This window comes from Bubalus kerabau, chromosome 6 (genome assembly GCF_029407905.1).
Source record: "Bubalus kerabau isolate K-KA32 ecotype Philippines breed swamp buffalo chromosome 6, PCC_UOA_SB_1v2, whole genome shotgun sequence".
In the NCBI taxonomy this organism is placed as follows: Eukaryota; Metazoa; Chordata; class Mammalia; order Artiodactyla; family Bovidae; genus Bubalus; species Bubalus kerabau.
The window spans coordinates 34,564,774-34,587,069 of record NC_073629.1 but is presented as its reverse complement, the minus strand read 5'-3'; the positions used below and the strand labels follow the sequence as shown (position 1 = coordinate 34,587,069).

General features: G+C 43.3%; 2 protein-coding genes and 1 long non-coding RNA gene across 6 annotated transcripts in view; 1 reads left to right on the top strand and 2 right to left on the bottom strand.

Annotated features, from left to right (window-relative positions):
• The window catches only part of LOC129654995 (glutathione S-transferase Mu 1-like), a 114,728-nt gene that overhangs the window by 22,230 nt on the left and 70,202 nt on the right, over positions 1 to 22,296 (top strand). The window contains exon 8 of one of the 4 annotated variants that reach the window (XM_055584806.1): positions 5,362 to 6,390. The exons of the other annotated variants lie outside the window; for them this stretch is intronic. Coding sequence (XP_055440781.1) covers positions 5,362 to 5,397 — 36 coding nt within the window. The 3' untranslated portion in view covers positions 5,398 to 6,390. Of the gene's footprint in view, positions 1 to 5,361; positions 6,391 to 22,296 lie in introns of those variants that run through there. 4 annotated transcript variants of the gene reach the window in all.
• Positions 7,431 to 12,663, bottom strand: LOC129654997 (uncharacterized). The gene is made up of 3 exons (XR_008715701.1): positions 12,625 to 12,663; positions 12,455 to 12,499; positions 7,431 to 7,605 (listed from the first exon to the last, which is right to left on the bottom strand). It is a non-coding gene; the product is annotated as an uncharacterized LOC129654997 (long non-coding RNA).
• GSTM3 (glutathione S-transferase mu 3) lies at positions 17,320 to 20,628 on the bottom strand. The gene is made up of 8 exons (XM_055584809.1): positions 20,473 to 20,628; positions 20,000 to 20,075; positions 19,369 to 19,433; positions 18,603 to 18,684; positions 18,416 to 18,516; positions 17,995 to 18,090; positions 17,796 to 17,906; positions 17,320 to 17,517 (listed from the first exon to the last, which is right to left on the bottom strand). Exons 1-8 carry the CDS (start codon positions 20,518 to 20,520, stop codon positions 17,419 to 17,421), a joined length of 678 nt encoding a protein of 225 aa, XP_055440784.1. The 5' UTR covers positions 20,521 to 20,628; the 3' UTR covers positions 17,320 to 17,418.

The following is a 22,296-nucleotide window of genomic DNA, read 5'->3' as shown; positions in this document are numbered from 1 at the left end:
AAAAGATTTTTTTTAAAACAAAGGAGCTTTTAAAGAATACACAATATACAGAGCCTGCTCATTGCAGAAAAACCCCTCGGGGGGCCTCACCCAAGCAAAAAAAAAAAAAAAGAAAGAAAAAAAAAGTGGAAAAAAAAAAAAGGAAAGAAAATAGAAAAAGATCTAGAAAAAGAGCTAAAGAGTGAAAAGGAGAGGAACAGAAAAGGAAGGAATCAGGGAACGCATCAAGATAGAAAAAGGAAGTTAAAAAAGGAGATACAGAGAAAAAGATAGGAAAAAAAAAATTAAGGAAGAGAAGAGGGTAAAGAGAAAGAAACGAAGGAAAGAAGGGTAGCGAAAAAAGAAGGGTGAGAAAAAAGTGAGAAAGGCAGGAAGAGAGAGAGAAAGACAGTAAGAGACGCTGTGACCAGGTGCCCTGGCGAGCTCCCTCCCGCTCTGCACAAACCTTTAAAAAACAAAAAACTTATCCACCACTTTCTGATTTAAGGCCATCGCCGCCGCCTCCGTTTGCGCCTTTCAGGGCTCAAGAGTTCCCCACTTTGCCCCCAAAGCCTCTCAAAGTGTTACCTAAGCCTGAGGAAGAAAAAAAGTTTTTTAAACAGTGGAGCTTTTAAAACAGACTGCCTGCACAATATGCAGAGCGTGCTCCTTGGAGAAAACCCCCTCAGGGGGGTCTCACCCAGGCTAAGAGAAAAACCGTAAGGGGATTTAGCAACAATATTAACCCTTGACTAGCTGGTTACTCCAATTCCAATGGGAGTGGCTGGCCCCCTGCCTGAGGGCATTGTAGGACTTGTGCTAGGGCGAAGCTCGCTTTCTTAAAAAAAAAAAAAAAAAAAAAAAAAAATTCGGTGGTGCATGGTGTAGTAGATTCTGATTATATTGGAGAAATTAAAGTTTTGATCTCGCAGCCTACTAAAACTGCAAATTAATAAAAGTCAAAAAATAACACAGTTTTTGTTTTTACCTTATCAGACAGGAAAAAATTTGACTTCTCAAGCTAAGAGCCACAGAGCATTTAGATCTAGTGATCTAGCCTTTTGGGTGCCAGGAAATTACAGCTCCAAGGCCTTTAAAAGATCTTTTAATTCAAGAAAATAAAATGTCAGGGCTATTAGACACAAGAACAGACGTCTCTTAACATTTCTGGGAAAGACTGACCCAGCTCCTGGCCAACACATACTACTGAAAATGAGTTGGTGGGATTAGAGAAAGCGGAGTGGGAATGCTGTAGAGAAAAAGGTGAGGGAGAGTTTAAAACCTTGGAGTAGTGAGTTCCCCTGGAAGTATTCAAGCAAAGTTAGATGGTTACTTGTCATATAAAAAGCTATAGACCAGATTTAGTTTACAAAATGATAATTGGAGAAGCTTATAAAGATGTTGTGTAACACCTCTTTACTTGCTTCTCATATTTAGGTGCCAAAAGTTTTGAAAATTGATAATGCCCATTTGAAGATTGTTTACTAACTTTAAATGATTTCCAAAAATTATTAGGGGACATTAACTGAATACGCCCACATTTAAAACTGACTACTGCAGATTTAAAGCCTTTGTTTGATTGCTTAAAAAGCGATCCTAATTCCAGTTCTAAGCGAAAGTTGACTAAGACGACAGACGGCTCTTGTTAAAGTAGATGAGACTTTAAATGATCAGTTAATTAGGATTAATATTACCAAAAGATGAGATTAAATTATTCTTGCCACAAAACATACACCTACAAGGTGCTTGTGACAAAAAGGCCCATTGGTTCCATCTACCAGTGACTCCAAGAAAAATAGTTTTATCCTATCCCAGCTCGGTGGCACAATTAATTATAAAAAGAGGAAAAAAGTGTGAAACTTTTTAGAAAAGAAGTAGCAAATATAATAATTTCACTCAATAAGGATCAACTGCAAGTCTTTTACAAAATACTGATAATTGACAAGTTGCCTGATAGATTTCAGGGGTCAAATTTTGTTTCATTTGCCCTCAAGCCCCCACAGTAGTTAAAAGTTCAAAAATGTTAGATTGGCAGTTTGAGGATACCTGTGGAACTTTCCAACCCTATGTAGTTCCTACGCTCCCCTTTACCCTATGGGGGAGGGACATGCTATCTCAAATAAGAGATATTCAGAGAAGGAGTTTTCTCAATTTCTTAGTTATCAACAGGAGGTACAATTAACAATACTTTATATGTTATAAATACATAATATAAATATATTTGCATAATTACAGTTTGCCTAATTAGGTATGGGTATAAATAAAATATAATAAAGGTATACCTAATTCTATTTATAGATCTATACTTGATTAATTTGTATATAAATATGTATACTATATATACATATTATATATATACTGTATAATTAAATATATATTGCAGTAATATAATGTGTGAGTGGCTGATATTAATTGGTATAGATTGATGTGCTGTGATGATATATGTTCTATATACCGTATAATTATATTATATATGTGTGACATGTATTATTGCAGTGCATTGGTTTGTGTTGGTTGGTATTAGCTGTGTACGTGTTGTATTGCTGTAGTATATATATTAATTAATATATTGATTATAACGATTAATTCAAGTATATTGATTTATATATATGTCAATAAGTTTATACTTGTTGCCATATATAAATACATATATAAATACATTTTGCATTTAGGTATATCTGTATACTAAAATGAGATAAGGAGGTTATACATTTATTATTTAAATTTATACAGAGACTTAAACTAAACATTAGACCTAAATTAACATATCTTTAAATTCATGTTGTTAAAATGTAAATTTTAAAAATTAAAAAATTAAATTGACAACTGCTTGACAATTCCTTTGCCATAAAACCCCCATAGGTGTAATTGGGGAAGCCAGACAAAAAATTGGTTTTCTGGCAAAACGGCCCCCTAGAGTGAGTCCATCTTCCCGCTCAAACTAAAAAAGTAGCGGCTTCTTATCCAGGATTGATAGCTACTTTGATATTAAAGAAAAAAAAGTGGAACATTGAATTATTTGGTAAAGAGCCATCAGAAATTGTAATTCCATATAATAAAGAACAACTTGATGTGCTTCTAATGTTTGATGAAAATTGGCAGATTGCTATAGGAAACTATTTTGGTCAAAATTTTTGCATCATTTACCTTCACATGCTTTGCTGAATTTTATATCCAGACATCCAGTTAATTTTCCTGTCAGATATAAACAGTCTCCTATTCCAAATGCTCAGATAGCCTTTACTGATGGGTCAGCAAATGATAAAGCCTTCATAGTTACTAAAAATCACCAAAAAGTTTTAAAAACACAAAAAACTTCAGCTAAAAGAGCTGAAATAACAACAGTCATAGAGGCTTTTGCTATGTTTGCAGATGAAGAATTTAATCTTTACTCTGATTCTCAGTATGTGGTCAGGCTGTTTCCACACATTAAGACTGCGGTTTTGCCTGAAAATAAAACCACCATATTTCATTTGTTAACTAAATTACATCAACAAATTTGAAAAAGGAATAAAATATTTTTCATTGGACATATTCGGGCTCATTCCGGATTGCCTGGCCCTTTAAATGCCTTTAATGATTTGGCTGACTTGTTAACCAGAAATACAGTGGCTACTGTGATTGAGGAGGCCAGAGCCTCTCACTCACTTCATCATCAATACGCTACTGCCTTAAGATATCAATTCCAAATTCCCAGAGAGACTGCTCGAGAGATTGTGCATTCTTACTTACACTGCCCTACTGTTTATAATAGTCTACCTATGGGAGTTAATCCTCATGGTCTCAAACCTAACGTACTCTGACAAATAGATGTAACTCATGTTTCTTCATTTGGAAAACTGTCTTTTGTTCATGTAACTGTAAATACCTTTTCTCACGTTATTATTACAACTGCTTGTACCGGAGAGGCAGGTAAAGATGTAATACAACATCGCTTTACTTGTTTTTCATATTTGGGCCTGCCAAAAGCTCTGAAAACTGACAGTGCTCCTGCTTACACTTCTAAGTCTTTTCAGAAATTTTGTATAAAGTTTCAAATTAAACATAATACAGGCATCCCTTATTATCCCTAGGGACAAGCCATTGTGGAAAGAGCACACCAAACATTAAAAATCCAAATTCAAAAACTAAAAGAAGGGGAGTTTAAGTATAGTTCTCCCCATCAAATCTTGCAACATGCTCTTTTCGTAATAAATATTTTAAATACTGATTCAGCTGGAATTACTGCAGTGCTTCCCATTGGTGCCCAGAGCAATTAAATACAAAACCATTAGTCAAATGGAAGGCCCTCTCAGGACAATGGAAGGGTCCTGACCCATTATTAACTATCGGTCGAGGATGTGCTTATATTTTTCCACAGAATACAGATTCTCCAATTTAGACAGGCTGATTCACCATGTTGCAGACCCCCAGACATCCAGTTCCCCCATTGCTTCGATCGCAAAAGAGGAGCCCACCAGAAGGGGAGGCAAGATAAACATCGAGATCCTGGCGGGACCGACGGGGCTGCTGCAGCGCGAACTCCAACCAGAAAATAATTCTACTTATTCTGTTTTGGCTTGTCTACCCTCTTCTTATGTTTTTCTCTTTACCAATGATTCTGGAAAACTTAATGTACATGTGACTTTAAACTGGTGGACCCAATGTAGTGACCTGTGAATAATGTATGCTCTCATCTTATTTAAACCCTCAATATAATGTTTGCTCCTTTGTAGTGTTACAACGTCCACCTTATCTTATAATGTAACCACTTATTGATATAACTATAGTCTTGCTGTATTACAACAACTTCAGGATTTAATGCGATTGCGACGATTTGTGGGCTTACTTATTTTAGGAATATCAGCTTTAATAACCGCAATTACTTCTGTTACTGTGGCAGCAATATCATTGACTCAACAAGTGCATACTGCCCAATATGTTGATACCATGTCTAAAAATGTTTCACTAACTCTAGCAACACAGGAAGCTATAGATAGGAAATTAGAGATGAGAGTAGACGCCTTAGAAGAGGCAATAATGCATATTGGGACTGATTTACAGGCTTTAAAAGTGAAAATGGCTTTGTCTTGCCACGCTGATTACCGGTGGATATGCGTGACATCTTTAAAGGTCAACGGGACAGACTATGAATGGGAAAAAATCAAAAATCATATCTCAGGTGTTTGGAACAGCTCTGACATTGGCCTGGACTTAGTGAAACTTCATAATCAAATACAGACCCTGAAACACTCTTGACTGGATTTTACCGCAGCTAATGACTTTTTTCACACCTTCTCTAACTTTCATTTCAGGAAAAAACATTCTGTCTAATATCCTTGGATACATCACTGCTGGTGCTTTAATTTTGCTTCTCATATTCATTCTTCCTTGTATTGTCAGGATTCTTCGGCAGAACATTCAGAAGCTCGCGACTGAGCTGCATCTGGCTGTTTTAAGAAATAAAAAAGGGGGAGATGCTGGGAGCCGGCATATTGCATATTGAGTGAGGATCTGGAATAGCTCAACTGGAATTCTATCACTGCCGGGAGCCAGCGTGAGGCACTCCGCCCATGACAAAGGTCATGAGGAAGGAGGCTCGGCATACGCAAAGGCGGGATCGAGCCTCAGGAGTCCCCCTGGAAATTCTCGAGCATCTACCCCCAAAACCAGAGTCTGCCTACTTTCTGCTTTGTGCTTTCACCTACACCTCTGACTTTACGGGGGGCTGTCTCCCACTACCTCTCTCTGGAAAAAGAGTTAGCTTACGGCTCCAGTTAATAATTCTTGGATGTGACAGTGTTTCAACCTACAAACTCCTTTGGAAATCCTCTAGCCTGCCTGAATAGGTTTTTCCGGCCACATGTGATTGTTCAGAGCCTCCCAACTGTGAGAGGCAGGAGATGTTCTAAACTGCCTAAACACAGATTCCTTTGAGTAGTTAAAAGATTGATTAGAAAATGTATTGGTGAAGGGTTTTTCACTTGTTGGGCCAATGTTTGCTGCTAAGTCTCCATACTCCTTACCTACTGTGTCTTTGGCAGTGTATTGATTGATATAATGGGTGTATAGAAATGTAAAATGCAGCTTTGTCCAATGCTTTTTGGAAGGCTGGTGCCTGACTTTGGAATAATCACCTTTAGAGAAAAATAAGTTTCTTAAAATGTTAACAGGCCTCCGGGCCAGAAGATGATGTCAATCACCTGAACTTTTGCATATGATAAGTTTGAAAGCCTGGCTTAGATTAGAACCAGGAACTGCTGTCCTTACATGACTCCACCCCTTCCCCCATTATCCTCTATGCATACCTTAAGGTATAAAAACTACTTTGGAAAATAAAGTGCGGGCCTTGTTCACTGAAACTTGGTCTCCCCATGTCACTCTCTCTCCCAAATTCCAGCTGAGTGTCCATCTGGAGCGCGGATGTCCTCTGCGACCATTTATTTGCCTGGGCTTCTAAGACCCACTCGAGAAGGTGTCTAAGGTGGGGCACCTTCCGCTATTCGAGAGGGCGCCTGCGGCCTCCGTGGTCAGAGCTAACCTGGTGTCATGGGTTATATTGATTTTCCGCGTAAACCAAGCCACTCAGCTTCTTTTCTCCACTGAATTTTCCTACTGAGCTATCCTTATTTCAGCCGCTTTTCTCCACTGAATTTCCTCACTGAGCTATCCTTATTTTATTACTCTTTGTATCTTTAATTAAAGTGTAATTAAGCAGTTATTCCCTGACCCTCGCCTAGCCGTCTCTCCTTCGAATACCCTGGATCAGCCGGGGCTGGTCCCCGGCAACTACCAATATAATTTTATTGAAATATGGAATGTAAACAGCTTTTTTTAAAAAACCAATCTAACCTTATAGAAATGTATGACATTATTAAAAAGTTAATAAAGATTCTAAAGGGTGATGGGGTAGACATATTGAGCGCCACCGTAGTTGTGAGGTCCCCAGAACTGTGGCATGACGCTGCAGCTGGGGGTAGGAGACTGCTTGTAAAGCATAAGTGAGAGTTGAGACCCACAACAGGCTCCCAGCCTGGGAGTCTAGCACTGGGAAGATGAGCCCTTACAGTGTCTAGCTTTGAAGGCTAATGGGGAGTAACTGCAGGGGCCCCACAGGCCTGGGGGGGATGGGGATTTCACTCTTAAAGGGTTTACACGAACCAGAGGGACCCCTGAAGCACTGGCCTCAGCCAATTAAGAGGCTGGGACCTGCAGTATCACAGATGCCCAAGGACTCTTAAAGCAGAATCAAGGGGCACAGTTAGGAGGTGGACTGTGTCAAGTCAAGAGACTGGGCTGTACTACAAGAAGTTCCTGGCTTACCCCTGGATCCTGACCATCAAGTGTGTTGGTATCTCCCGCATTGACCTGAAATTACCTGCTATTAATACAAGTTCCATGCCTAGTGTTCCTCCGTCATTGTTGTAGCAGCAGAGAAAGATGAAGCTGATAGAGATCCCAAGCTAGCAGCCTACAGAAAATGGAAGTTTATTCTTTCATGTCCCATGACGAACAGGTCAGGCTGTTGAGGCAGTTATTCGGGAACTGAAGCTCATTTCATCCTGTGGCTCTGCCATTAGCAAGGTTGCTTCCTCATTTCCTTGGTAGCAGATGTAACATGAGTATGGGGAAGAAAACAGAGCAAACCTAAGGAAGCAAGTTAGTATACAAGTGAGGCAGAAGTTGCACATGTCACGACTGATCACATTCCATTTGTGATCAGAGGTGTGGCTTTACCTAGTCACAAGGGTAGACACATATTTCAACAGAAAAATAGATTTTGTGGCCAGTTTCAGTCTCTCCCACACCCAGGAGAGAGAGGATAAAGGTTAAATCCAAGACAAGGAGAAACCTTGGGTTTAAGGCAGTGGTTTCAAGCAGGGAGAATAGAAAGCAAAGTATTAAAGATAAGATCTTTATCTTCAGACAGATCAAAGGGGAGTGGAGTATTCTTTAGTGTTCCTTGCTGAAACAGGAAAATACTTTTTTTTTTTAAAGGAAAGTAAAAAATTTTATGTAATCACATTGCCGTGGTCCTATACAGTAAAATGGAAATTCAAAGGACATGATTTTTCTGAATGCAGGAGACCCCGGTTTTGATTCCTGGGTCAGGAAAATTCCCTGGAGAAGGGATAGGCTACCCACTCCAGTATTCTGGCCTAGAGAATGCCATGGACTATATAGTCCATGGGGTCACAAAGAGTCAGGCACGACCGAGCCACTTTCACTTTCACGTGCGGATATTATTAAAAAAAATGTGGTAACAGATCTAGAATCTTTGGCAAGCTAACGAATGAGTAATATAAATATGAATAAGCAACTTTGTCCTTCATGGTGATTACCGTCGGGTATTTGCTTTGAGAGCAGTTGAACTCCTCATTGTTAAAGAGAAATAATCCTTTCCTCTCTGAAACATTTGTGAACCATTCAGTTGGGTGTGGTGAATAAAATACTTAAGGATCTAATACATAAAAATGCAATAGGCAAAGCACATTATTTTTTTGCTCCCTTTCTCAAAGGATGGAATATTTTGTATTTGCCCTGATTTTATGTCTTGACTTCATGTACCATCATATAGTGACATTTTTAGTTGAAATACAGTAGGACTAAAAATATTGATATAATACTAATAAATCATGTTGGTATGTGTGGTTGTCACATAGGATTCACAGGAGATTTAAATTCACAGTTGTCAACGTAAAGGATTCATGCTATTTAGCTTCTTCATGAATCTATACCACGAAGGAAGAGCTTTTCGCAACATATTTCACTGAGGGAACTACAAGGATGATAGGCCTAATACTATGTGTCAACTCATGGATTTCTAAGCATTGCTCACGATACAGGTCTGATTTTCAACATCAGGGTTCTTTCAGTGTCCTTGAACAGCATTTGTTTTTCTGTTCAGTTCAGTTCAGTTCAGTCGCTCGGTCCTGTCCGACTCTTTGCAACCCCCATTGAACCGCAGCACGCCAGGCCTCCCTGTCCATCACCAACTCCCAGAGTTTACCCAAACTCCTGTCCATTGAGTCGCTGATACCATCTAACCATCTCATCTGCTGTCGTCCCCTTCTCTTTCTGTCTTCAATCTTTCCCAACATCAGGGTCTTTTCAAATGAGTCAGCTCCGCAAACACTGGAGTTTCAGCTTCAACATCAGTCCTTCCGATGAACACCCAGAACTGATTTCCTTTAGGATAGACTGGTTGGATTTCCTTGCAGCCCAAGGGACTCTCAAGAGTCTTCTTCAACACCACAGTTCAAAAACATCCATTCTTCCGCACTCAGCTTTCTTTATAGTTCACCTATATATTCTGTGGTCCGCACCCCTCCGCTCTGCTCACTGGATGCCGATCCAAGGGGACCCAGGAGCGCACGAAATGGCAGTTCCCAGCCGCAATGGCAACCCCGTAAGCACAACTGGGAACCGCCCCCCCCCACCCCCCCGCCCGCCACGACCCGATCCCCGCCCCGCGCCGCCTGGGTTCGCCCCGCCCAGGAAAATAATTTTTTAAAGGTATTGGTAGCTCACTAAATCTCTGGGGAGGCCAGGGAGTTGGCATTGGAAGCTGGGTAACTAGGAAGTGTGCCTAACCACATGGGGGGGCTGTCCTAGAGACGACCCCACAGCCACTGTGGTACCGGATATGAATGTCTCGTCACTGCTGCCTCCAGCATCCTGAGCCCTCCACCACTACTGTGCCAGATAAATGCTCAGGGTCTGCTTCTTTAGAACTGAGGTCCTGAACTACTGTGTGCAGTTAATAGAACCTGGGTCACAGGCCTTTACCTCAGCCACAAGGGAGGCTGGAAAAGCAGGTGAAGTCATTGGAATTAAGTTCTTCTGTGTATAACTAAATAATAATAGTGGCTTATAGACTTCCCTCGGAGAAGGCGATGGCTCCCCACTCCAGTACTCTTGCCTGGAAAACCCTATGGACGGAGAAGCCTGGTAGGCTGCAGTCCATGGGGTTGCTAGGAGTCGGATACGACTGAGCGACTTGACTTTCACTTTTCACTTTCATGCATTGGAGAAGGAAATGGCAACCCACTCCAGTGTTCTTGCCTGGAGAATCCCAGGGACAGGGGAGCCTGGTGGGCTGCCGTCTATGGGGTCGCACAGAGTCGGACACAACTGAAGTGACTTAGCAGCAGCAGCAGCATAGACTTCCCTGGCAGTCCAGTGATCAGGAGTCCACCTACCAGTACAGGGGACATGGGTGTGATCCCTGGTCTGGGAAGATGTCACATGCTGCAGGGCAACTGAGTCTGTATGCCACAACTACTGAGCCTGAGCTCTAGGGTCCAGAAGCTGCAACAAGAGAAGCCACCGCAAGGAGAAGCCTGCACACTGCAACTATCACCACAACTAGAGAAAGCCCACGCACAGCCACAAAGACTGCACAGCCAGAAATTATATATATATATATATATGTGTGTATATATATATATATATATATATATATATATATAAACAGTGGCTTAAATAGGACAGGAGTTTATTTCTCATGTGAAAAGATCTCTGGAGGTAGACAGTTAAGCACTAGGAATGCTGGCTTCATAGTAGTCTTAATGACTTAGCTTTTTAACTTTATACTTCATCATCCTGAATGGGTGTTTTCCATTCTCTATGTCACTTCATAGACAAAACAGCTGCTAAAGCCCTGTCACATTTGCTTTGCAAACAGCCGGAGGGAGAAAGACGAGTGGCTCTTGCTCTTTCCCTCTTACAGAAAAACTTTCTGGAAGTAACATATAACACTTCTATTTATATCTCATTAGCTAGAACTTCCGGAGAAGGCAATGGCACCCCACTCCAGTACTTTTGCCTGGAAAATCCCATGGACAGAGGAGCCTGGCAGGCTGAAGTCCATGGGGTCACTAGCAGTCAGACATGACCGAGCGACTTCACTTTCACTTTTCACTTTCATGCATTGGAGAAGGAAATGGCAACCCACTTCAGTGTTCTTGCCAGGAGAATCCCAGGGACGGGGGAGCCTGGTGGGCTGCCGTCTATGGGGTCGCACAGAGTCGGACACGACTGAAGCGACTTAGCAGCAGCAGCAACAGCAGCTAGAACTTCATCATTTTGGAAATGACATCTTCTGCCTGGGAAGTAACATGCCCAGCAGGAGTGGAGGTTCTGTGACAACAGAAGATGGGGACATGGATATCGAGAGTCAACTAGCAGTCTTCCACCTGGGGGAGGTGGGACCTGTAGTGTGAGAAATTCCCCACCTGTGGGAAGGATGTTTAAAAGATGCAGAGGACAGATGCCAAACAGAAACATCCTTTTGCACATGTGTGTTTCCAGTCATCACTACCATCACCACAACAGGATACTCACGCCTACCGTAATACAACCATCCCTGTATGAACAAAAATACATCCACCCTCTTTCACCAAAACAGGGACAACCCAGTGTCATTAACTACTGCATCCAGCTCCAAGTCTGGCATTTTGGGATAACACTTATGTTGATATTCTGAAAATGCCAGACTAAAGCACAATGTCAATGACTCCCAATTCAGTCCATATGAAATATTAAGGGAATGGGAGGTAGAAAAAAGGCAAAATTAGAAGAGCTCTGTAATTTAATAGAAAACAGCCTACACTCATATTTGCAAATAAGCTGTTTTGCCTTTATTTACCACGCATATAGGGGCTTCCCAGGCGGCTCAGTGGTAAAGAATCCGTCTGCCAATACAGGAGATGTGGGTTCAATCCATGGGTTGGGAAGATGCCCTGGAGGAGGAAATGGCAACCCACTCCAGTATTCTTCCCTGGAAAAATCCCATGGACAGAGGAGACTGGCAGGCCACAGTCCACAGGGACATGATTGAGCACTTGTTTTTTTGTTTTTTATCACACATATGCCCTTCTATGGTGAGAGATTCCAAAGAGATACTGCATAATAAAGCTTTTACACTAACCATCGATATCTGTAAACTAAAGTTATTCCCTGGGTTGGCTCTTGCGTCCATCCCTCTGGTGACCTCACTTTCAGGTTCACTGTTAACCCACTTTCTTAGTCTACCACCTGACTGATGACAGACACACAGAGACCAGCCTGCTCTGTATAGCAACTCAAGACCTGGAAGCAAAGAAGAAGGTCCAGTCCTGGTGGATCCCATAACTAGTCTTCCAGAATATGCCCATGATACTATTCCTGTTAATCAGACCTGGCTTTTCCCAACTCTTCCCAACACAATCCCCTGACAAAGCACAGTCCTGTCTAAAAGACCCAGCAGCCACTCTGCATTTCCTACATTCTACTTTTCTTCCCATTTTAAACATAATTCTGGAAAGAAGCAGATAGGGTTTCAGTCATGGTTTACAAAAATCTGTTAGTACTATTGGAAACATTACACCACAGAAGATAAAATACAGATCTAGCCTCATTTTCCCTCAAACGTCTCACCCAGCATGCAAATTATCCTGTTGGTTCTAGTCCCACGTCTCCCCACCACTGTAAACACCCCTTCTAGTGACAATACCTCAGGTTGGCCCTCTGTCTCTATGTGTCTTCTGCACAGCAGCACCTGTTCATTTGAAATTCAAACATACATACGTCTATTTAATCTTTTCTTCTGGGTTTAAATCTCACGTGTGACACACCTATAATTATTTCTATTGAAAATCCTCCCCAAACACAAAGAGCTCATACCTGCTGGTCCTCAGAGATGTTTCATTACAATCTGGCCTAAGCAAGCAGCAGACCAGACCATAAAATCTCATTACCCACTCTCCAGCCTCAGAGTTCTTGGCTGATCTCTGGCACCTCCCTGAACCTGATCTTCCGTGCTCCGTCCAAGCACTTCTGCCATCTACTTCAAGAACAGGGCATTCTGTGCTGTGTTTTATCTCCCAACCAGAACAGAGTGAAATTCTTAAGGCTCCTTGAGACCATTAAGTACTTTTCTGAAGCAAACTCTTCTTTATTCTTTCCATTTTCATTAGAAGGGAATCAATGCATTGTTGTGCCTACTTTGAGTCAGGCTCTACACAAGCTTCAAATAAAATTTGCTTAAGTCACAGTCCCTGCTCTCAGGCAACATATTGTTCAATGGCAGAGATAGACATTTAAGCCAGCAACTAGAGTTCAGTACGTGCTGACAGAGGAAAACATTGACTCCTATAGGAACAGGGATTTAAAGTCAGTGCACTGAAATTAGCTGGGTGGAAGGTGGAGGAATGTCACTCAAGTGAAACCAAATCTCAGTGGCTTAATGCATGTTTATTTCTTGCTCACCTTTTCTGTCCACTGCAGTCAACAGCCCCTGGTTTTCCTGGTCTGTCAGAGACCCAGACTGATGGAGGCTTCCACAGCAGTCTGAAGTAGATATATTCACTCGCACGGTGGCTTTTAAATTTTTGCCCAGAAAACGTGTAATTTCCACTGCATTTAATTGGCCAAAACAAGTCAGAATGTTACATGTAAGTTCAAGAGGGAAGTGACACTTCTCTAAAAGGGAAACAATCATAAATCATTGGTGACAATCACTAATACTTCCCAGAGGGATTATCAGTTGTGGCTCCCCCCAGATAGGGGCTTCTCAGCTTACCTTAGATGGTGAATAGGCATTTGGCAGGCTTAGCCGGCCAGAACAAAAGCATTCCAGGCAGAGAGAACAGCAAGTGCAAAAGCGTGAAGAAAACGGAACATGGTGCTTTTAGATAATTTGTAAGTTTATGTAACATTCATCCATTCTAAATGCTTTAGAAATACTGGCCTATTCCTGACAAGGTCCAGTGGGCGTTGGGTGGGGTGGCGGGGGAGGGGGCAGTTCGTTTGTCAGAGAAGGCACAGGAGGCCAGAAGTTTACTGTAGCAAGGCTGGGATCCCAACCCAGGCAGCCTGACTCTGGAGTCTAGGGTATTCAGAAAAGCTAGAACCCAATGCTGCAGGGAAAGGGACGTACATCTGCCAAGAGATGTAGCTGGAGAGGAAGCAGAGGTCAGGCTATGGTTTTGCAAAATGAAGAAGACTGTCTTTTTCTGAAGGCCTACCATATTCAAGCAGCAGTGATGTAAGCAAACTTACACGTTAGGAAAATCACTGGCTAAATGTTACTTCCTCCCTCCTCTACCATCCACCTGGACTCCTTAAATCCCTTTGATCCACATGGCTTACTGTACCACCTAGTCCTGCAGCTGAGGGATAAGGAAAATGCAATTTCTGTACCAAGTCCAGGTGTTTTAATAAGCTGTTAAACTACTTTTAAAGGCAGATCCATTTCTGTACACATCACCTATCCCATCCATGAAATAACTCTACAAATTTTTCTTGACTCACATAAGCCATTTTCTTCTGAACTGGAAATGCCTTTATCTAGCTGCTCAATAATGAATACAAATGAAGTTCTCTACTTTTGGGGGAACTTCTCCACCACATTCAGCTATCACAAGTTTTTTGTTTTAAGAACTTCTTACTGATGCTACTTGCACAAACCCATCACTAGTCGACTAGTTTCACACTTGTGCGATCTCTGTGCCTCTGGGGTGACAGGGTGTCCACTTTCCTTCTTTGCTTGAAGGCAGACATTGTGAGAGCATTCTCTCCTTGCCCATCTTAGAACTAGAGTCAGGGGCAGTTGGGACCTGGGGGAGCCACATCTCTCCATCGTATTACTTTTGCTGTGGTTTATTAGAAGTCATAGGTCCTGCCCACACTCAAAGGGAGAGGATTTCATAAGAGCCTGAGTACAAGAAGGTGGGATTATGAGGGCCATTTTAAAGTCTGTTCACCACAGGGAAGAGGCAAAGAAATGGGAAACTGGCCCTTCAGTCCCTGGAGAAATGAGTCCTGGGAAAAAGTGTCCACCAGCAAGAAATCCTTGTCAGTTTCCCAAGCTTTTCCAATACTTTATAAACTGTAAATTTGTTCATCTGAAAAATGGTCCTCTTACTGGTATAAATTTCAATTTCTTGAATTATAAACATCTTTTAAACTTTTGGGCCATCAATATTTCTACTTCCATAAATCATCTGTCCATAGCTTTTGTTCACTTTTAAAAAACTGAGTTACCTCCATAGTGATATCATCTCACACCAGTCAGAACGTCATCATTAAAAGTCTACATATAATAAATGCTGAAGAGGGTGTAGAGAAATGGGAACCGACCTGCACTATTGGTGGGAATATAAATTGGTGCAGCCAATATGGAGAACAGCATGAAAGTGAAAGTGTTAGTAGTTCAGTTGTCTCCAAGTCTCTGTAACCACATGGACTGTAGTCCACCAGGCTCCTCTGTCCATGCAATTCTCCAGTCAAGAATACTGGAGTGGGTAGCCATTCCCTTCTCCAGGGGATCTTCCCAACACAGGGATCAAACCCCATCTCCTGCATCGCAGATTCTTCACTGTCTGAGCCACCAGGGAAGCCCAGAGAACAGTATAGAGGTTCCTTAAAAACCTAAAAATAGAGCTGCAATATGATCCAGCAATATTACTCCTGGGTACACACCCAGAAAAGATGAAATTTCTACTTTGAAAAGATACATGCACCTCAATGCTCCTAGCAGCACTATTTACAACAGCCAAGACATGGACACAAACTAAATTCCACTGACAGATGAATGGATGAAAAAGATGTAGTACATATACATGGTGGAATATTACTCAAAGAATGAAACACTGTTTGCAGCAATGTGGATGGACCTAGAGATTATCATACTAAGTCAAAGAAAGACCAATATCATATAATTTCACTTACATGTGCTGCTGCTGCTGCTGTATGTACATCTAAAAAATTGATACAAATGAACATAGAAAATAAATTTATGGTTACCAAAGGGAAAAGGTGGGGGCAATGGCGGGGAATAGATTAAGAGTTTGGGATTAACTGACAGACACTATATATAAAATAAATAATAAGGACCTACTGTATGGCACAAGGAATTATGTTAGTTTAAAAAAATATCTGGAATACCTTAATGATTTCAGTTCAGTTCAGTCACTCAGTCGTGTCCAACTCTTGGCGACCCCATGAACCACAGCATGCCAGGCCTCCCTGTCAATCACCAACTCCCAGAGTTTACCCAAACTCATGTCCATTGAGTGGGTGATGCCATCTAACCATCTCATCCTCTGTCGTCCTTCTCCTGCCTTCAATCTTTCCTAACATCGGGGCTTTTCAAATGAGTCAGCTCTTCGCATCAGGTGGCCAAAATATTGGAGTTTCAGCTTCAACATCAGTCCTTCCAATGAATATTCAGGACTGATTTCCTTTAGGATGGACTGAGTTGGATCTCCTTGCAGTCCAAGGGACTCTCAAGAGTCTTCTTTAACACCACAGTTCAAAAGAATCAATTCTTTGGCACTCAGCTTTCTTTATAGTCCAACTCTCACATCCATACATGACTACTGGAAAAACCATCACCTTGACTAGAGTTCTTTATATAATAGTCTCTATACTGGTCTTTTCAGAGAAGGCGATGGCAACCCACTCCAGTACCCTTGCCTGGAAAATCCCATGGACGCAGGAGCCTGGTAGGTTGCAGTCCATGGGGTCGCTAGGAGTCGGACACGACTGAGCGACTTCACTTTCACGCATTGGAGAAGAAAATGGCAACCCACTCCAGTGTTCTTGCCTGGAGAATCCCAGGGATGGGGGAGCCTGGTGGGCTGCCGTCTCTGGAGTCGCACAGAGTCGGACACAACTGAAGCAACTTAGCAGCAGCAGAAGCATACTGGTCTTTTATCTCATTTGCCATTTAATTTTTCTTAGTTATCCCTTGTCATAAAAAATCTTTACAATCTGGAATAACGGTAAATCTGTAAAATCTTTCCCTTTATAGCTTTTAAAATGGTGTATTTAGAGAAACTTTTTCTTCCCTATGATCACAAAATTTCATACATTTTCATTAATACTTCTAGAGCTTTAACATTGGGCCTTAAACTCCAGATGAATTAATTTTAGTGAATAGCATAATGTAGGAGTCCATTATTTTTAATTGCTAAGTAACTGTCCTATTCCTATAAATGGGTTAGTCCACCAGTTTGAAGTATCTTTATCACATACACAAGGGTCTGTTTCTGATCTCCAGTTGAGTCCATAGTACCACACAATTTTACTTGAAATCTTCCACAACTACCCCCACAATTTTACTTGAAATCTTCCCAAATCTACCACACACCTTTACTTGAAGACTTCACCAAGTCTTTACAGGGGGTACAGTTTCATTTAACAACCTGTTATCTACAGCTGTGAAATCTCACCTTACTCTCAAGGTCTGGGCAAGAGCCTCTAGCTCTTGAACTCAGGTGTGGGGTAGGCGAACGCCAATTTGCAGTGATTTAATTCACATGTCCTTACTCCCCTTCGGCCTTTATTCCCAACAGAAATCAAGCTAGACACCAGTAGCCTGAATGCTATTTATTGAAAAGAGCAGGAAAGAGGGAGTACAAGTACCCTAGAGACGGAATGGAACAAAAAAAGGAGTACAAGTCTGCCTCCTGCTCAGCAGATTCTCCTGTTGCCCCACTGGGCCATCTTGTTGTTGACAGGCATCTTAAGGAAGCGGTCAGACTGCATGTAGGTAGCTATTTTCTCCAAAGCCTGAAAGGAAAGCACACCAAATCTTATAAAGACTCTAACCCAGGCCAAAAGACCCATTTCAGAACAGTAGCACTCGCATGCTGCCTGACTCCACCCCCATGTCCCTCATCCCCACCACTTCTTATAGACAGTGCCCTCCCAAGACTTAAAGTTTAGAGGTGTCAACCACTGATCCCTTTAGGCAAAAGTTGGTGTTAGGCAAGAATATACAACAATGGGGTCCCTTGAGGGCCCAGGGCAGCCTGTGTTTTTTAAGAGAAAGGTGCAAGGGGCATCACCTCAAAACGGCACATGAAAGCCTTCAGATTCGGAAATTCATCCAGGCACTTGGGCTCAAACATACGGTTCTGATCTAAGACATCATAGGTGAGGAAATCCACAAAGGTGAGCTACAGGGACAATAAGATCATCAGGTCTGGGGAGTTCATTAATACCTGCAGAGGCAGCAAAGGATCCCCTCCCTTCCCTTTCTTCTACCTTTTCCCCTGCAAACCATGAGTATTTCCCCAAGAACAAGGAGAACTGTTTCAGTTGTCCAGGTAGCTGTTCCAAGTACTGAGGCTTCAGCTTGTCCTGGGGGAGAAGTAAAAGCAAAGTGAGAACAGCTGCGATCATCTCCATGAATCAGGGCATGGGCCAGTGATGGACACTTAGCAGCCCTTTCTCCAGGTGCCTTCCTCTCCATGCCTTCAGGGAGAGGTGGCAGATGGAGAGGGATGTGGAAAGAAGAAGGGCCAACACCAGAGTTACATGACAAACCAATCCTCCAGAAATAAGAGTTCTGTTTCTTATTCTGACAGACTTGGTGGGAAGGTAGCAGCAGTAGAGTGGGGCAGATTTAACCGTTGAGTTCCTAAAGGCACCTTGTTCTTGATGCCTTCCTGTTCAGGAAACTCACGTGGTCAGGGTTGTAGCAGAGTTGTACCAGTTGCATGCGAAAATCCATTATTTGGTTCTCCATGATGTCCACTCGAATCCTTTCCTCTTCAGTGTCACCGCCTGTAGGCCAAATGACAGGAAATCACCCTTGGCCTTATCCATTCCCAGGTGAGCTGCCCTCACAACACCAGCCCTACCCCACTCACACATATTGTGCTTGCGGGCGATGTAGCGCAAGATGGCATTGCTCTGGGTCAGCCTGTTCTTACCGTCCATGAGATAGGGCAGCTGGAAAGAAAAGGACAGGCCAAATGAACAACCTCTCTCTTGCCTCCCTGCCTCTCTCTCCTGGGAAAGAAGACTTGCAGGGAAGAGAACAGTAGAGAAAAAATGCTGTGTTAGAAGAAAGAAGAAAGAAAGTAAAAGGTAGCAACTGAGTCTACACTTGATTCTAGACAGGGGTGCTTTACTGCGTGTGTGTTTGTGTATGGGTATGTGCACGCTATGCACTTTTTCTCTGAATAAGGCTTTTAAATGCATAAAGCAAATTACACATATTACATAATTTATATAACATTAAAAGAACAAAATTTTAAGAGTAATATGTGCCTATGAATGCATTAAATAACAAGAAGATGTAATGACTATCATACTTTCAAAGTATGATAAGTGTAAATAATATTTATTTATATTTGCAACACATGTAATGCAAAAATACCCAGTCACAGGCTTGGCTAATAATCAAGGTTACATTGCCTACATTCACAACAGAAAGAACTGTTAACTTTTAGCTAGTGGTTAGTAGAAATGCAAATGTAATTTTTTCTTCATCCAAGTCTAAGGACACCCTGCATTCTATCTATTCTATCGAGATGAAGAGCCCTTATTCTACAAACCACTAGAGGCGAGAGGAAAGGAGCAAGGATATAGTTGAAGGCCTTCCCTTCTGCCCCCTCTTCTAAAACCACCTACGTTAGGAAAGTCCAGGTCTAGTTTGAATTTCACATCCAGCCACTGGCTCTTATCATAGTCAGGAGCTGTAAGAGAAAGAATGAAGTGGGATCCAACCAGCTTAATATCCCACCTGAGGAGCGTGGAAAGATGTACAGACACACCCTAATTCCAATTCCTCACAAGCATGCTAAGTCGCCTCAGGGTGGCCGACTCTTTACGACCCTGTGGACTGTAGCCTGCCAGGCTCCTCTGTTCATGGGATTCTCCAGGCAAGAATCTCCAGGCAAGAACTGGAGTGGGTTGCCATGCCCTCCGCCAGGGGATCTTCCTGACTCAGGGATCAAACCCACATTTCATGTCTCCTGCATTGTCAGGCGGGTTCTTTATCACTAGCGCCACCTGGGAAGCCCAATACCTCACATACCCAGATCCCAAAAGCTTAGCCATCAGGCAGAGTTGGGCTACAGCAGGAGGAAAATTCCCAGCTCTCTCCCCACACCAAACACAGCAGACAGCTCCCAGGTGACTGGTGGCAGAAGTCCCACCCGACCTTGGCGTGATGCCACCCTCTGGGCACAATAAGACAGGAACAGTTGGAAGACCTGCTCAGCTCAACGCGGCGTCGCACCGGCACCTAGTGTGGCATTACCTTCCCCGCACGTGTATCTTTTCTCTTCATAGGATGTATCCGTGAACTCCAGGAGCATGCGGATGGCGTGCGCCAGCTGATGGGTCGGGGAAGAGGGGTGGGGGTGGGGAAAGCGCTCCGTCAGCACCTGCGCAGTCCACACCCCCCTCAACATCCTCCACCCCCCACCCGCCAACGTCCCTGCTAGAGCTGCCGAGACGCCGAATCCCGCCGGGATGGGGTGGTTAAGCAGCTCCCGAGACCTACCCCGGGCTGGCTTGCTGCCCTCAGCCCCTCTCCCCCAAGGCCAGCGTCTCCAACGGCGAGGCAGGGGGTCGGTCTCCGCGGCCCCGGAGCTCGCAGGGGGCCGGCCGCGCACCTTTGGCAGCGCGGAGTAGGAGGTTTGGCCTCGGAGACCGCTGACCAAGAGGACCCCCGCTACCTCCGCGTCAGTCGCCCAGACCGAGTGGCTTAGCCGCTGAGACCGCACTCACCCCGCGAATATCCCAGTAACCTAAAACCATAGACTTTGACGAAGCCATGTCGATATCGCCCGTGTGCCTTCGCGCACTGGTGGTAGATGGCTACCGGGAGAGGCTTTATACCCGTCGTAGGTAGGTGGTGCCAACGTGCGCGCCCTGACTCCGCCCCCACCGTCGTCTCGCCCCCCCCCCCCCACCCCGCCCCCTCCCCACCCTCCGAGTGTCCGCTTGGCCGCGTGCCCGCGCGACTTCTGCAGTTTCTGGCGTTGGGGGAGGATTCTCCCGAGGCTAGACCCGTGAGGAGAATGCCCGGGCCCTGTGATTGAGTCTCTGTACTTTCCGCGCGTGAAGCCGCACTCTGTTTAATAGTTCAGTTAGAGTGGGATGGGGCTGAGCCCTAGCAGTCCAGGCCGTGAGGACCCTGTTACCTAGTTGCCATAAATATTTATCTAGTAGGGATGGGAGGTTTGGGGGTAAGTGGGCAAGCACCAGGAGTCGACAGAGGCTGACCATCAATCAGGGAATCGCTCTCTTTGGCGTGTGTATAGAGTGTGGATGGCGAGGAGTTCTGAGCTACTGGGTAGGTGCCTGGCCTGGCCTCTGCAGCACAGACACTTAGAACACAGAGCCCCTAAACCCCTTAGGCCAGGCATGGGAAAACACATTTCCCCCTAGTTTGGGTGTAGCAAAGATGAAAATTTTTAAAAGGACAGTTCACTAAAAGAAGAAAGGAAAAAAGTACAAATGCGTTGGGACAGATGAATTTATAATTTTTGGATTTCTGCTCCTAAGATAACAGGCCAGTCACAAATTAACTTGGGATATAAGACTAATGCTTATTGAAAACCTATGATATGCTAGTCAATAGTCTAGGTACTTCATGTATGCTAGCTAATTTATTCCAATTTAAGCTTCACAACAACTTTGTGAAGTAGCTGTTACACCAATTTTATAGATTAGCAAGGCGTAGAGAGGTAGGGTGAGTTGCTGTTCTAATTTCAAGTGTCCATGGGTGGCCTAGAATTCAAAACTGCTGCTGCTAAGTCACTTCAGTCGTGTCCGACTCTGTGCGACCCCATAGACATCAGCCTGCCAGGCTCTCCTGCCCCTGGGATTCTCCAGGGAAGAAGAACACTGGAGTGGGTTGCCATTTCCTTCTCCAATGCATGAAAGTGAAAAAGTGAAAGTGAAGTCCCTCAGTCGTGTCCGACTCTTAGCGACCCCATGGACTGCAGCCTACCAGGCTCCTCCATCCATGGGATTTTCCAGGCAAGAGTACTGGAGTGGGGTGCCATTGCCTTCTCCGAGAATTCAAAACTAGGTCTGTGTAATAGCCCGACGTGTGCTAGATCCTCTGCACTTGGATATCCAAACAGTCTCACCTCATCTCAGTCTTTGCTGGGAAATCTGGGGAGACCTGGGTTAAAATACTTTTTTACCTGGTTCTGAAAGTTTTCCCTGTTTTAGGACTCCTTCAGCCCCTTGAAGCCCCAGAAGACAATATGTCAATATCGCCTCTCCTCATTCCCCCAAATTAACTTTGCTATTTAACTTTTGCTCTTGACAGTCAAACCTTAAGGGTCTCACCTTTGTTCTATTTTGTAAGGGAAACTATTTGCTTTCTTATTCAGTGTTACCAGTTAGGAGAGATGATTTTCTGAGGCCAGGAACTTGAGGGAATGAGATAGGCAGGCAAAAAAGAGGATATTTTGGCAATGTTAGGGTCATGGACAGATTCAACTGAGTGACTATGGGAAGATCTTGTCTTCTTTTTTTTATTGCAGCATAATTGCTTTATAATGTTGTGTTAGTTTCTGCTGTAAAACAGGGTGAATC

Excerpts from the sequence above, each read along its gene's own strand:
- GSTM3 (XM_055584809.1), bottom strand. The coding sequence starts at position 20,520 with ATGGCTTCGTCAAAGTCTATGGTTTTAGGTTACTGGGATATTCGCGGG. Across the intron at positions 18,091-18,415 it reads TCTGCTACAACCCTGACCAC|GACAAGCTGAAGCCTCAGTA; the intron begins GTGAGTTTCCTG and ends CTTCTCCCCCAG. Across the intron at positions 17,518-17,795 it reads CTTTCATGTGCCGTTTTGAG|GCTTTGGAGAAAATAGCTAC; the intron begins GTGATGCCCCTT and ends CTTTCCTTTCAG.